Source organism: Notamacropus eugenii, chromosome 2 (assembly GCF_028372415.1).
Source record: "Notamacropus eugenii isolate mMacEug1 chromosome 2, mMacEug1.pri_v2, whole genome shotgun sequence".
Taxonomy (NCBI): domain Eukaryota; kingdom Metazoa; phylum Chordata; class Mammalia; order Diprotodontia; family Macropodidae; genus Notamacropus; species Notamacropus eugenii.
In genome coordinates, this window is record NC_092873.1 from 483,709,356 (window position 1) to 483,724,656 (window position 15,301).

At 38.7% G+C, this 15,301-nt stretch overlaps 1 protein-coding gene across 1 annotated transcript in view; it reads left to right on the forward strand.

Moving 5' to 3' along the window:
• RGS5 (regulator of G protein signaling 5) overlaps positions 1–15,301 on the forward strand; it is a 94,117-nt gene that overhangs the window by 46,184 nt on the left and 32,632 nt on the right. Inside the window, exon 2 of the mRNA XM_072648769.1 lies at positions 12,539–12,649. Coding sequence (XP_072504870.1) covers positions 12,539–12,649 — 111 coding nt within the window. The remainder of the gene's footprint in view (positions 1–12,538; positions 12,650–15,301) is intronic.

Sequence of the window (15,301 nt, forward strand, 5' to 3'; positions counted from 1 at the left end):
CTCACCTAAACTCTTTCTTTCTCTGGAATTTCTCTGGAGTTAACTCAAAAGGGAGCCAAAGAACAGCTGCTCTAGTCCCAAGAAAGGTCTCCATAATGCATTTTTTTATGCTTAACTACTGTTATTTTCCACTAAGAGGCTGCTGATTCAGGCTCTTTGGTTCAATTCAACAAGCATTTCTGAAGTGTTTACTAATTCTAGGTCCTACATAAAAGTAATTAATAAAATACAGTTTCTTCTCTGAAGGAGCTTACATCCTAATTGGGGGGTCAAGACATGAACACAATTAACTGTGATTCAAAGCAATTCTTTGCACTCAAGAAAATGAGTGTCAAGTTATCTCCCACAATGCAGTAAGAATTTTGAGGCAGGGGAGGGAGTGATCATTTAGGACTATGACCTACAATTCAGGAGGGGCTTCATGGACGAGGTAAAAACTGATTCAGGATTTGAATAGGGAGACAGACTTCTTAGGTAGAGTTTGGAGTTTGAAAGAGAGAGATCAGTTTCAAGTATTAACAAAGGCACAATGACTGTAAAGGACAGAACAAGAATTGGGACATGGGAAATGGGGGAAGGAGGACAGTGAATTTTCTATTTTGTCTAGAAAATAGAATCCTTGAGAAACATATTTTTAAAACAATTTCTTATAATAACAACCACTGAATTTAACATTTTAAAGGAGACTTCTAGTCCAACTCAAACAATGCTCATCATGAATTCCTTTAACAACATCCCAAGTAAGGATTAACTTGCCTTACTACCTTCCATGGGTAGTTCATTCCCTTGTGGGAAAATTTGTCAATGCCTTTTTAAGATGTGGTCTTCCAATAGCCTAAATGGGGTTTGCCCAGAAGAGAATATGGCAAGATATCAATTTTCATGGTTCTAGTCACTATACTTCTATTAATGCATTGTCTCCTTCAACCCATACTTTTTTAGTAAGTAATTACAATCAGTGATTCATAAATGACTTTACCTCTATTCATATGCTATTTGATTATGTGCTTATTGGTTTCATGCATTTCAGTAAATAAATGAGTTCCTAGTATGTAAAAAGAACTTTCGCCAGCCACTGATTAACAAATTAATAGCTGATGCCCTACTCTTGTGTCCTAGTGGTTTATTTAACCGACTTAGCTTTGGTGCCCTTGTTATAAGCTCCTTAATAGGCCACGGGGGTTTTCTTAAAATAACTCTTAGTCTGGGGAAGAAAAAGATAAATTATGTATTGGATGTTGAGTCCCTTTGTCAGACTTCCAATCATATCCTTTCATTATGGTTTGAGTTTCTAATGAGAAGAGAAGAAATCTTAATTTAAACAAGTGATTATTCTGGAAACAAGAGCTGATGGCAGACTTTATTTTTCTGTTCTTGACGTACATTAGAATCCACAGGTTTTGCATATATATTTTTGTGGGCTTATGCCTATTAATGTTAACTGATGAGTCAACAATATGCTTACTGAGTGACTTAGAGACAACAAGGAACAGAAAGAACTGAAAGTTAAGGGCCTTTCAGTATAGCATCTTAAAATTTAGTTGCGGAAGGTGGCGGTGGAAATTTGGACACACTTTATTTTTTAACAACAAAACAAAACCCCCTACAATTCAAGGCAGTATATGGTAAATGCTTAATAAATAAAGAGAGAGAAAGTGCTTCAACAGTTTAGGGAGATTGTTTCCAGATGCATGACCTGGAAAATCTTCCCAGAGGAGATGGGATTGAAACTGGTCAGTTTGGTTGGTGAGTACACAGGAGCTAAGGATAGTGGGCCTTATCCATGAAGGTCAGATAATTATATTTTATTCTACAGGCTTTATCCCCAGTCCCAGGAAATGTGTAAACACATGTTCTTTGTTCTAGTGAGTAGGAGGGGACAGCCTGGATGCTTCAGAGAGGATCCCTTAAGAATTTTGACCAATGCAGTGATTCAGCCACTACATCAGAGGACAGATGATGAAGCTTTGTATCCACCTCCTGACAGAAAGGCAATAAACTCAAAGAATGAGCTAAACATTAGTGGATGTGACAAATATGTGTATTTGTTTAACTTCACTGTACCTATTTGTTACAAGGATTGTGTTCTTTTTTATTGACAGTAGAGGGGAGTTTCTTGTTTTCATATATAATCCTCTTTCTATTCTATTTTGTATGTGGAGATATTATTGTATATGGAGATGTATATAGAGAGTTTAGGTTCAGAATTTTTTTAATTAAAATTTTTATTCTAACAAGTGAAAAGAGAAATCAGATAAAAACAGAGTTTTCAGATTCAAGTATGAACGTGTGAATTACAATTATTTTGTTAAGTCAGTTACCATTATATCCAACCCATCTGTCTCATGACCTGTGTGGTACTTTTAATCTGAGGCGGGTGGACTTAATGTAACTTTTTATCAAATCTATATTTGGTACATATTCAGTGTGCTATAGTTCAGTACCTCACATCTAAATTATTCTTTTATAGTAGAATGAAGATAGAGGCTTTGAATCTCATATTTTTGTTGTTTAGTTGTTTTTCAGTTATATTTGACTCTTCATGACCCTATTTGGGGTTTTCTTGGTAACAGTACTGGAGTAGTCTGCCATTTCCCTTCTCGAGCTCATTTTACAGATGAGGAAACTAAGGCAAACAGAGTGTCTTGTTCAGGGTCACACAGCTAGTAAGTGTCTGAGGCCAGATATGAATTCAGGAAAATGACTCTTCTCATACATAGCAGGTTAAAGTATTTGAGCAGACATTCTACCCCACCCCACATACCCCACATCCCTCTAGAGTTTGAAATTCAAAGATTAAAATATCAAATATCAAGAAAACTATCTGAGAGGGAAAGGTCATGGAACACCCACAATTAGGAAAATTATAACATCCAGATATTTGTGTTCTATGGTTGTTCCTCATTATTTGTGACCATCTTATGAATGGAACTGGCTTACTGCCTAGCCAAATGCTAACATGCCTGAAAATAGGAAACCAACTGACCTAGGTTCTGTCTCTTTGATCAGATCATTTATCCTCTCTTGACCTTAATTTCTTCCTCTGTAAAATGAGAATGTTTGACCAGATGAACTCTAAAGTCCCTTCCTGTTCTAATTTCTAGAATCCAGTCATTTTGGAGAATCTTAGACTTCATCTTTACAGCTTTTCCATAGCAGTGTACTTGATTCCCTTCTGTCTGTGGCATCTTTATAATGTATTCTGATGATTGGAGAAGTCAAGGCTGCTTTGGATATCCAAATACAGAGATTGAATCTCAAACTATAGTTTACGGGGGCATTCAGTGAACACAGGACATTCACTATTGTAACTCTATCATAATGGTGTTCTCTGGGTCTGCGTGTTGAAAGGAAAATCTTAAGCAGTGTGAGCCTTTGTATCTAAAGCTACTCCAAAAGAAGAGCTAGTATAGGAAATGGATCATTTCTTTCTTAGTGGAGTTAATAACATCCTAGACTAGAGATGGAAAGGACCTCCAAGGCTATCCAGTCTAGCCTTCTAATTTGAAAGACAAAGAAATGGAAGCCCAGGGAGGTTAGGTCACTTGCCTGAGGTCATGCTGGCAGGAAGTGTCAGAGGCAGGACTGAAATCCAGATCCCATGACTCCAAAACTAGTATTTTTTTCCACTGTAACACATCATGATGTCATGGAGAAGACAATAAAATCAAAGTTAATTGTTGAAAGTTAAGAGATGCTGTGTTAGTTGGAGTGAACCTTTAAAGAACAAACTAGAGCCTTCAGTGGGTGTGCATGTGTCTACATGAGAGAAGGAAGTCTGGATTGTGTCCAACTATCCATACAAATTCTTGAATTGGAATGCTCATCAAAACAAGAATATCAGAATGTTCCGGTGTTGATTATGCCCTTGTTTCCAACACAATAGTCTGTTTAAATGAAAGCAGCTTCTCTCTTCTTTAGAAATCAGCTAAATGAAAAGTGTGGGACAGAATGGCAGAAAATCCACACATTTCAGCCTTATCAATACCTGGAGTGAGCTGAAAAGGAAATATATCTTGACTGATGAAAGTTGGCAGGGTGGGGATGCAGGCCACTTTTAGGTAAACCACCTATATCTTGGTCTCTGAAGAGTTCACTGGCTAGCTATTTGCTTCTCCATGCAGATCAAGAGGTTCATTTCTGTTGTAAAGTGAATGGGTCTTCTTCTATTCTCAATAATGTAAGCTAAGGGCATAAAAACATGTGCATGTATGCTACGAAAGACTGGGAAAGAATCTGAAGTGAGGAGGTGGGGGAGGGAGGGTTCGTAAATGCTGCATCAGGTTCTGAACAGTCTATAAAAGTATTTAAATCAAGAGCAAAAAGATCCATTGACCTTATGTCTTGGGACAAATTACTTCACCTTTATTCCTCAGTTTCCTAATTTACAAGATGATAGGGATGAACTAAATGACATCTAGGTTCCCTTATAACATTATTTCATTTTCTAAGGTCATATTAAATAATTTAAATGAAATGAGCTAATTCTAGGGCAGGACAGGAAAAACAGGCAAAGTAATGATTTTTCACTATACTGAACTGAGAGAGTCTGCCTTGCCATCGTACTACAATTTTTGTCTGAAAGGGAAGGGAATAAGCATTTGTATAGTGCCAGATACTGCATAAGTTCTTTACGGATACCTCATTTCATCCTCATAACACCCTTGAGGAATAAGTGCTATTATTATCCTCATTTTACAGTTTAGGAAACTGAGGCAAACAGAAGTTAAGTGACTTGGTCAGGATCAGATAGCCAGTCTGAGGTCAGATTTGAACTTAGGTCTTTCTGATTCCAGACTCAGCACTTTATCCACTGAGCCACAAGTAACATAGATGGCATAGTGCTCTTTCTGAGTTTCAACCTTTCCATAGGTCAAAAAGGAAAAATTCTACTCTGGATCTGATTATCATCAATAGCAAAAAAAAAAAAAAACTGGCTGTGGTGAGAAGGATAGGAACTCTTGCTAAAAGTGGCCTCTATGTCTTAGAGTTTGTAACAGAAGAGAAGAAAGTCAGGCATAGTCTGACGTACTCCCTAGATTTGGGAAGTTCAGTTTCTAAACGTTTAAAGGAAAGATGACAAATATAGCTCTGTGGTCTTGAATTCTACAGAGGAAGATAATCCAAAAGTGATAGGAAACTCTCAAGAATGAAGTTATGAAGACACAAAGGAAGTAATTTTGATGAGAAAAAAAAACAGGAATTGTTTGAAAAGACCTATATGGCAACTCACTAGCTAATCTGATATTTTTAAAAGACTTGTCCAGAAGATGGATGAAGGAAGGTGACAGAGGATGAACATAAAACCATATCACATATCTCTGAGAATAGAATAAAACCTTAGAATAATCTATGGCTTGGGAACAAAGCCAAAATAATCAGGGAGGAGCCAAGATTCCATAAGACCTCTGCTTGAGTTGGATGGGATGGGGATATCTGATGAGAGAGATGACAGTGTTGCCCAGGGTTCTTGCTTCTGTTTTCTCTGCTAAGTGTGAAGGCAAGCAAGGTAGGATCTTTTGCTGTTTTTATTTATACCAAGAAGTGTAATGCCTCTGAATAATGTGATTAAGGAGGATTTTTCCCACCCATTATTGGGCCTGGAATATTTGTAGGAAGATCAACATCTTTTGTTAATGAGGCACAGGTTCTCCAGGGATATGATGGCCTCTGGCTCTAAAACATGTATAGAGACACTGAGGTGCAGTTTTACTTTGGGGCTTAGTTTCTGGAAGAAGGCTTTTGTGCCAGATGAGAGATTCTGGGAAGCCCATCAGCAGTCCCCCAGCTTTGAAAACCTAGATGTCGATGTTTTCTTCTCTGGTAACTATAGTCAGACAGTTGGACCTGTCTGTTGATTTGTGATATATGTATTGATTATGATCAGACAGAGGAAGCCATGTCTGTTGGTCTTTGATTTCTCCGTATTTTCTCTAAAGTTCAAGGTGCTGAGCGAGGTATCTGAGGCCAGTTTGAACTCACAAAGATGAGTCTTCTTGACTCCAAACTGGGCACTCTATCCAACTGGCTGAGCCTTTAGCTAGTACACTAATTATGCTAGAAATAAGAATAATGAAATACCTGAAGTTCATCCCTTATAAGGATCAGTTGAAGGAATGGGATCATTCAGCATGGAGAAAAGAAGTCTTGGGAAGAGAGAAGAATTATCTTTAAGTGTCTGAAAGGTTGTCACATGGAAGAGGGATTAGATTGATCCTGTTTGGGCCTTTAGACCAGAAGTAGGGGAAGAATGTGGGAGCAATGTCAGGCTTGATGCCAGGAAAGATGTTCCTAACAATTAGAGCTGCCCCAAAGTGGGCTGGTAGTATGTTTACTCTTTCTGGAGTTTATGAAAAGCTTGAATGATCACTTGTAGGGTATGTGGTAGGGGGTTTTACTTTTGGCTCCAGGTCCCTTCTGACAACCTTTCCAATTCTGAGATTGGTTCATTCTGTCACGTATGTAAAGAGCATTTAAGTCTATAAACAATAGCAAAGAAAATAACCCCCCAAATCAGTAACACACAAGTGAGTGTACAAGTAACTGCATTTCTGTTATGCCAAAAGGAATGAACACTGTGCATTAATGTTAACGAGGTAGTAACAAAGTCATAGCTCACATTCACCATAAATTATGTTTCTGTTTAATATCGTCTTTATTGCTTAGTTCTTCTGGTCCTGCTTTCCTCATTCAGCATCACTTAGAATCATAGATTTCATCTTCCCATATTTAGTGGAATTTTTCATATTTATTTGGAATGGAAAATCTACCAAAGGAAATGGTCAGTATCTTACTATTAATAATGTCCCACCATTTCTCAACTCATAATCAAGTAAGTATTCTTATAGGTCAAATGGTGTAATGAAAGTCACTCAGAGAGTAAGAAGACCAGTGTCCAAATGATGACTTTCACTAACGATAATAAGCTCTCTCCAAACAAGGTCCTGCCTTAATTATCATTTTATCTCCTCCAATATCTATCACAATACCTTATGTATTATTTCCTCGGGCTAAATTTTCTTAGTTCATTTGATGTCTTCTATTATAACATACTATCCAGGTCCCTTTATCTCCTTTGCTTTGATAACATTCAGATAGAGAAGAGATCTCTTTGCCTATAAATCAACAGATAAGTGTTTGACTCCTTGCTATGTGTAAGATACCATATTAGGCATTGTGGGAGACATAAGTGGGAGATGCAGGACCTCAGTCACTGCCCACAGACAGCTTCCAATTTAGTTGGAGAGGTAAGACATGTGTACTGTAAAATAGAACTAGCAATACCCCCTAATTATCTGCTGATTGGTTAGGTTCTTTTTTAACCTGTCTTCTAAGGTCTCCTCCATCTCTGACAGTCAATGACTCTGGGCATAGCTGTGCTCTGAAAACCTAAGTAATGCCCAGGATTACACATGCTTTAGGGATATCCTCAGCTTCTTCTCAACTTAGCTCAGGGTAGGGTATCACTCTTTTTACAATGCTCCTGTTTCTATTTTCAGTTTTCAGATTCTACATGGGAAGAGTAGATCCATAGCTAGAGTGAGAAGGGTGCTCAGAGACCATCCAAGCCAATCCCTTAATTTTACATTTAAGGAAACTGAGGCACAGAGACTGGCTCAAGATCACATGGGTAGGATTCGAACCCATGTCTTCTTGCTCTGAAACCATCATTCTTTGTCCAGTACTCTGCTGCTAACATTGGAAATGGGTTGCAGTCCCTTGTTTAGTTAGCTTCTATTTGTCTTTCTTGGATATTCAAAGACGTCTTCTTTCTTCTTTCTCTGTCTTTCATCCCCATAAACCAAGTAACGTATTTGCTCAAAATTAATTACCATGGCTCAGGGCCTCCCCTTTTCATTTATTTCCTTCCTGGGCTATCAAGCTGGTGGTTCCCCAGCACAACCTCTTCAAAGAGGCTGTCACATCGACAGCAAGGGAAATATGAAGTAGACTTTTGAAGTTAAATTCCCTCTAAAACAAAAGTAGTTTGATTTTGTAAGATTCCCCAGAAAACCCTATATGCTTTCCTTTCTTCTTTGGCCATTTCTAAGACCTCTAATCAGGATCCTAGTGTGAAACTTGTTTGGGGTTCCCAGATGTCGGACATCTGTGGAATCATCTAAGAGTGCAGTGACTTGTCTAGATGCATAAAGATTCCATACTGATCTTCATTGGACATCCCCTGTGACTGTTGTTGAACCACAATCTGATTTCCTGGACTTTTTGATATTACTATGCCCTATAGAAGGTTAATTGAAGCTATTGAAAAAGTATGAAGAACCCAATGAGTACACTTGGTTGAATCCCTAGAATATATCTTATTTAGGCCAAATACTCCATCTTCTCTTTTATAGACAGCATGACGTAGTATTTTCCCTTAAATTATCATTGGGTTCAAGCCTGAGTATTGGCATTTACCAGCTTTGTGACTCTGTACAAATTTCATGACTCCCTGGGTTTTGATGTCCTCATCTTTCAAGTGAAAGGGCTGGAGCCTGATGAGGAATAACAAGTCTATTAGAAATTCAGGTCAATCTCAGTGGCACATGTAGTCTTAAAGAAGTTTTTTTTTTCTTTTCTTTCTAAACCACCCATTGTTTTGACTTCAGTTATTGTTGAGAATAACTTTTCCCATGTGAAGAACTTAAAGTGATAACTGTCATGCAACTCACCCAGGAGCAGGCCTGGTTAATGGGGTCCTGGGGCCATTTTGTAATTTGATTTCTCAGACAGCGTGTTTTCCCCTTCCCAAGAACAGATTACATCTAGGGTAGCTCTAGAATTATTCACACCTCATTTGAGCTTGAATTGGGTGGCATGAGTCATTTAGAGAAAGAATTTCCTTTCCCTGAGACATTCATTAAAATCTGCACCTAGGGACTTCAATTGATTTCATTTCCAAACAACTTTTTCTTTATAAAACAATGGGAAAACTAGAGGGAAGAATGAAATTGTTTCCTGTTACAAGAATCACCCTACTGTGGTCAGGAAAAATGACCCCTTCAGGGTTAAAGACAGCCAGAGGTTGTCTCCCAAAGAGGCAGTATTTTTAAATTGCAAAACTGTCTCCTGTTCAAGGGTTGTCTCTGACATTTAACAAGTCTAAGCTCATCTCTTAAAGGGAAACAGTAATGCCATGGGTTTGGATTTTTATTTGTTTTTCAATCTGGTGTTATTTGTCTCTGGAACCAGAGGGGATAGAAGAGCATTCTCTAGAATCTCTGGGGGGGAAATTTACAGAAATACTGTATAATCTTGTGGGTTGTCTGCATGACCTTAAATTGAATTAGCCCCAGCTTCCATCAAAAGAAATGACTTTGAAAGTCTTTTTTTTGCTAATGAAAGATCTAATACTACATTAATTTGTATTACTGATGCTGAATCAGACCAAATTCATGATTAACCTATACGGACACCCTGAATTATAACACCTGATTTATGAATGATACCCATGAGTATCATTTGGAGAGGCTTGGGAGAGGGAGTTGTGCAACAAAGCATAAGATGTATTTGTTGAGCTACCACTGGTGACATTCTGGGTGGCCAATGGCACCATGCTGCCTAGCAGAAAGGAAGAACTGGGTTGGGGGTAATGAGAAAGAGATATATTTCTGGCCTTTATGTTCCCAGTGGGAAAATGGCACAGACTCAATGTCATACATGATGGTTAGGTTTCTAAGCCTGCCCACAAAATCCTATTAAAACCAAACTATAGTAGATATGTTACTCTAATACTCAATTATGGGTTGGCCCAGGGACCTGACCACCATGTATTACATTGACACTCAAATCCTTTCCTGATAGAAATTAAAAACTGTCTCAGAAATGAGTTTTTGGACCACAATGAGCTTAAGATGGGAATTCCCTGTAGAAGAACTGAAATGACATGGAATTTGAAATCGTAGAAACTGCATTCAAATCCCAGGCATGGCACCTACCCCCTATGTGACTGAAGAAATCATTTCAATTCTCTGGGCCTCAGTTTCCTTATATATAAAATGAGGTGGTTATGCTTGATGACTGACTTCTACAGCTCTTCATTTATTATCCTGTGAAGCCATTTCTGAAAAGCTTGCTTCTTCCTTGGTATGGTATACCCCAGCTATGCTAATACTTGACTTTTGTCCACACCCTCCAGGAAAACTGGGAATAACCATGAAGTCTCCATTTTGACATGACACCTTTCTTTTCTGTTCTTTCCCTTGTCCATCCATCGCTGATCTAGTGGTCAAGGAGAACTGTGGCCTATGCTACAAGGACTTGTTGAGCCCTTTGCAGGGGCTGCTCATTTGGTATCTCCATGGCACCAAACTCTTACCTGTGACTCTAAGAAGCTGTCACAAATATGGTGGCCAGTAACCATTACATGAGTTGGGGGTATCTGACAGGCCTCAAACCTTTCAGTGAGTTAGGGAGTATCTATCCCAAGCACTCTATGCCTGGCAGAAGGGGGAAGGGGAACAGTTTGTTCCAAAGATTATGAAGGTAGCTGAAGCAGGTGCTGTGGAGCACTTAAAACTTGGTTAGGCACTGAAGACATCAAGGGCATCCACTGCATCCCAGTAACCCTGACTCTTTTCTTGACGGTGGACTTCAATGACTCTGGAAGAGAGAGAGAGAGAGAGAGAGAGAGAGAGAGAGAGAGAGAGAGAGAGAGTGAGAGAGAGAGAGAGAGAAAGAGAGAGAGAGAGAGAGAGAGAGAGAGAGAGAGATTAATGACTGCATAAAACTGCCTCATTTAAATCCAACTCACACATAATTTAAGGCATCACCTTGTTATGTCATTGGTCCTTTTCAAAAATGAAGATTGAATAACAATCTCTGATCTAGCAAACTCTATTCCACCGCCAAATTTTTGACCAGAACTAACCACAGTGAAATGGCTCAAGTTAGACATTAGGAAGGAGAAGGAAAGGAAAAGAATTTGAATTATGCACAAACTTCATAAATCTTCCCCATCCAAGAGTAGGCTTGACTCAGGTCAAAGTCATATCTGGTTTGACTGTGTGTCTTCCTCATGCAGGTGTTTTGAGGAGCTTTAACACATTAGTTGTATGACCATGGGTAAATCTTTTAATATTCCCTGGGATCTAGGTTCCTCATCTATAAAATGAGGACAGTAATGTTTGCAAAGCCTTCTTCTCAGAGCCATTTGGGAAGAAAATGCTTGGCAACCCTTCAATTGTAAAATAAAAAGAACTGTTATTTAAACTGCAGGACTTTGACAAGGTGAGAGACATTTGAAAGGTTGGCTATGGGGCTAAGTGGGAACACAGCTGTCTTCTCTGAAGGATGAAGGCACCAGAGCAGCAATATGGGGCCACATAAAGACTACAGGATTTGAAGTCAGAGGTCCTAGGTTTGAATGCTAACTATCTGTGTGACCTGGGGTAAGTTTCTTCAATTTCCTCATTTGTGAACATAAAAAACTTGAATGGCTTCTACATTTAAAATGGCCTCTGAGGTTCATTAAAGCTTTAAATATACCATCCTATGATTTCCATCATATTTATGTATTTGGGTAAGCTGTTGGTGGAAGACACTGTTCTTCAGGTATTCAGTCAGTAAAAGAGCCCTTATTGAAAACTCCACATTTTTAGGAACCTCTCTTAGGCATGTAAATTCCTTAGATGTTGTTGTTGGCCTTTCATTCTCAAATAGGACTGTGATATCAGGAAGATGATTCCATGACTTGCAAGTGAATTGGATATAAGTGAGGCAGGGCTGTTCAAGGTCACCAGCCTCATTTTCTCCTCCATAGCAAGATATAGATCAGGATGACTTGTAGACAGGAATTGACTCATATTTTTATTTATATCCATGCCTAGCGCAATGCCTGGCACATAGATGATGTTTAATAAATGCAAGTTTAGAGTCTAGTAGAAGGGAGCATGGTTGCTAGATTACAAATTCCGTGAGAATGGAGGTTATGTCAATCAATCAAAACATTTATTAAGCACCAGGTACTCTGTGCCAGGTACTCTGCTAAGTACTAGGGATACAAAAAGAGGCAAAAGACAACTCCTGCCCCAGCCTACCCCTAAGGAGTGTATCACAGTGCATGCAATAAATGGTCCATGAATGAATTCACTGAAAAATACTTGTTATCAACAGATGAATCAAGTGGATTAATGGAATTTCATACTTGGATGAGCTTTTGGGGCAAGTCATGTGCCATAGTGTTTAACTGTCTGAAGTTGGAATTGAGATGTCCTGAGTTCAAATGGTGTTTTTAGCTGTGTACATCAATTAATCTCTTTCAGGCTCAATTTCTTCAATGTATAAAATGGAGCTAATGATACCCTGACAGTACCTTCTTCTTGGGGTCAATAGGAAGTTTAGATGAGGTAATATATTTAAAAGTGTTTTACAAATTTGAAAATAGGGCAGATATTCCAGGGCCTTGTACATTGCTTTCTTTAAATTTCTGACTATATGATTTCATTGGTGTATGGAATTTTTGGTAAGAAAATTCCCTCTACCAAATCATATTGGCGACTATCTGGAGATTGATTGGGTCTTGTTTCTTTTCCTGCAGGGCCAAAGAGATTAAGACTAAGTTGGGCACTCTCCTGCAGAAGCCTGATACGACCATCGACTTTATCATACCATATCCTGATAAGCCAGAAAAGCCTGTGAAGACCCAAAAGTGAGTACTGAAGCAGAATCAACCAGTCCTTCTAAAGACTGGCATTTTGATATGAATGACTCCCTTTATCTGTAGAATTCCCAAGATTAGTACTTTAGGAAGCTCCCAAGAACCTCACTGGCTAGTGAATAAAGTCATAGGGCACGTCATATCGCTCCTGTCCATGACATCAAGCAGTGGACATTGGTGGACTTCTTATAAAAACAAAAGACAACAAGTCCTTCCCTAGAAGACCAGACAATATCATGGAAGAGACAAAGCTCACATACATGGCATGGCTTCAGAAACTTTACAAAAGGCTGCCAACATTTTCTTACACTTGGATTCAATGAAATCATTTCACAAGGGCCACAGGTGGTGTAGACAGTGGACTGTCTGGGAAAAGATTTGAGAGATTTAGTTGACTGCAAGCTTGCTATCAATCTACAGGGTGATATTGTGGCAGAAAGACCCCCAAACAAGCATACTCTTAGGCTGCCCTGAGAGCAGTAGAGTTCAAAACTAGGGAGGTCATAATCCCAATATATCTGTCCCAATCTAACTATATATGGAGTACTATGTTCAGTTCTGGGCATCACATTTAGGGAAGGCTAGTGAAAAACTGGAGCACACTTCCAGAAGGGTGATCAATATGGTGAGAGCCTCAAAGTTCTAGAAGTTTTAGTTGAAGAAAGTTGGGATATTAAGGCTGGAAAAGTCATAGTGGAGAGCTCCAGATGCTGGATTAACTATCTTCCAGTATTTTCAAGGTTCTTATGAGGAAGAGGCATTGGATTTGTCCTGTTGGCACCAGAAAGAGGGACTTGAAGCAATGGGTGGCAGTCATAAAGAGGCAGTTTTCAGCTCCCTGTAAGAAAAAAAAATCTTCCTAACAATTAGAGCTATCCAAAAGTGGAAGAATTTGTATCAGGAATACTAGCGTCCCCTTCACAAAAAGTCTTCCAGTGGAGTCTGGATACCACTTCATTGGCTATGTGTAGAAGAAATTCTTGTGTCCTGTTGTGGGGTGGAGTGGGTAATCTCTGAAGCTCTTTCTGATTTTTTGATTCTCTCTAATTCTAACTTTGTGATTCTGAGTGGTTATAGGGAGAGTATGTAATCATACCCAGTAGTTGTGGTTTAGTTGAAAAAGCAATAGTTTTGGAGTCAAAACACTTGGATCCAAGTCCCAGTTCTGATACTTACCAGCTTCATGACTTTAGTAAATTAATTAACTTCTTTGGAGCCTCAGTTACCCCATCTGTAAAATGGTGATAATAATGTTTGTAATGATCTACATCAGAGAATTTTGTAATTGCAATAAAAAGTTTTGTAAGCCTTATAGAGCTAGAGAAAATTTTATTACTACTCAAGGATTTATAGAAGTCTTAACCTAAAACAAACCTAGGGACTCCATGGTTTAATATGACAAGAGAACAGTGAGAGAGTTTTATCCAAGGTTACAAAACAAGTTAAAATAAGCTTTAATTTAGAAGAAATAAAATAATTTTCTCAGCATAAAAATCCCTGTTCTTGTCCTTCCACTTGATGACAAGTACCCTTGGCCTACTCAGCTACCCAGCTACTTGATTCTGTAGTATTGACATATTATGTGGCTTCAGTGAGACAGAATAATTAAAGGGTTACAATCATGTTCGTTTCCTTGTTTCACGAAAGATTCGAAAGGTTTTTTTCTCTTTTTTTTCAAGGCGTTTTTAAGAACTCTGGGAAATACCCAGAGAAAATCTTGGCTAGAAATGGTGACCCCAAAATGTGCTTTAACTGATATACCCCTTTTGAGAAGAAAATGGACATGGAAACTGGGAAAAAGTCAAGAATTAAAGGTTCTGTTAGATGTCTACCAACTAATATGTTCCACCTAGATTAATCCTTATATTTTAAAGATGAGTAAACTGAGTCCTAGAGAAGTCAAATTACTTGTCCAGGTTCAGGGAGTAGTAGTAAATAGTAGAGCAGAAATTTTAATGCAAGTTATCTGACTCCCAGGTTTAATGCTCCTTCCATTGGACTTTCCTTTTTATTTCTTGGAATGTAAAGAAAATGGAGATGAAACTTAGTAAATCTGGGTTCTGGTCAGTGTGGCATTGTAGAAAGAGCACTGGAATAAAGGCCTGTCTTTTGGCCTCAGTTTCTTTATGTGTATGCTAGGTGGTACAGTGGATAGAGGGCTGGCCCACAAGTCAGGAAGACCTGAATTCAAATTCAGCCTCAGACTCTAGCTATGTGACCCTGGACAAGTCAATTTAACCCTCTTTTCCTCAGTTTCCTCATCTGAAAAATGATCTCGAAAGGGAAATGACAAACGGCTCTAGTATCTTTGCTAAGAAAACCCCCAAAAGGTCAAGAAGAGTCAGATGTGATTGAAAAATGACTAAAAAAACAAAAGGCCACATTCCTCTATTGTGAGAATCAGGAGACGTAATAAGTGCAGAAATACTCCTTAGGGAAGGATACTTTGGCGTCATTTTGTTAGAGCAGAGACTATAGATAGAGAAGGAGGGATATGACCTAAAAGGCATCACAAGCTCTCAGAGCTGGAATGGACTTTGGAGGCCATGTAGTCCAACTTGTGTCTGAACAGGCCCATTTCCTAAAACATTAGCAGATAAATGGTCATCTAACTTTGACTGAAGAACTCCACTCCCCGGAAAG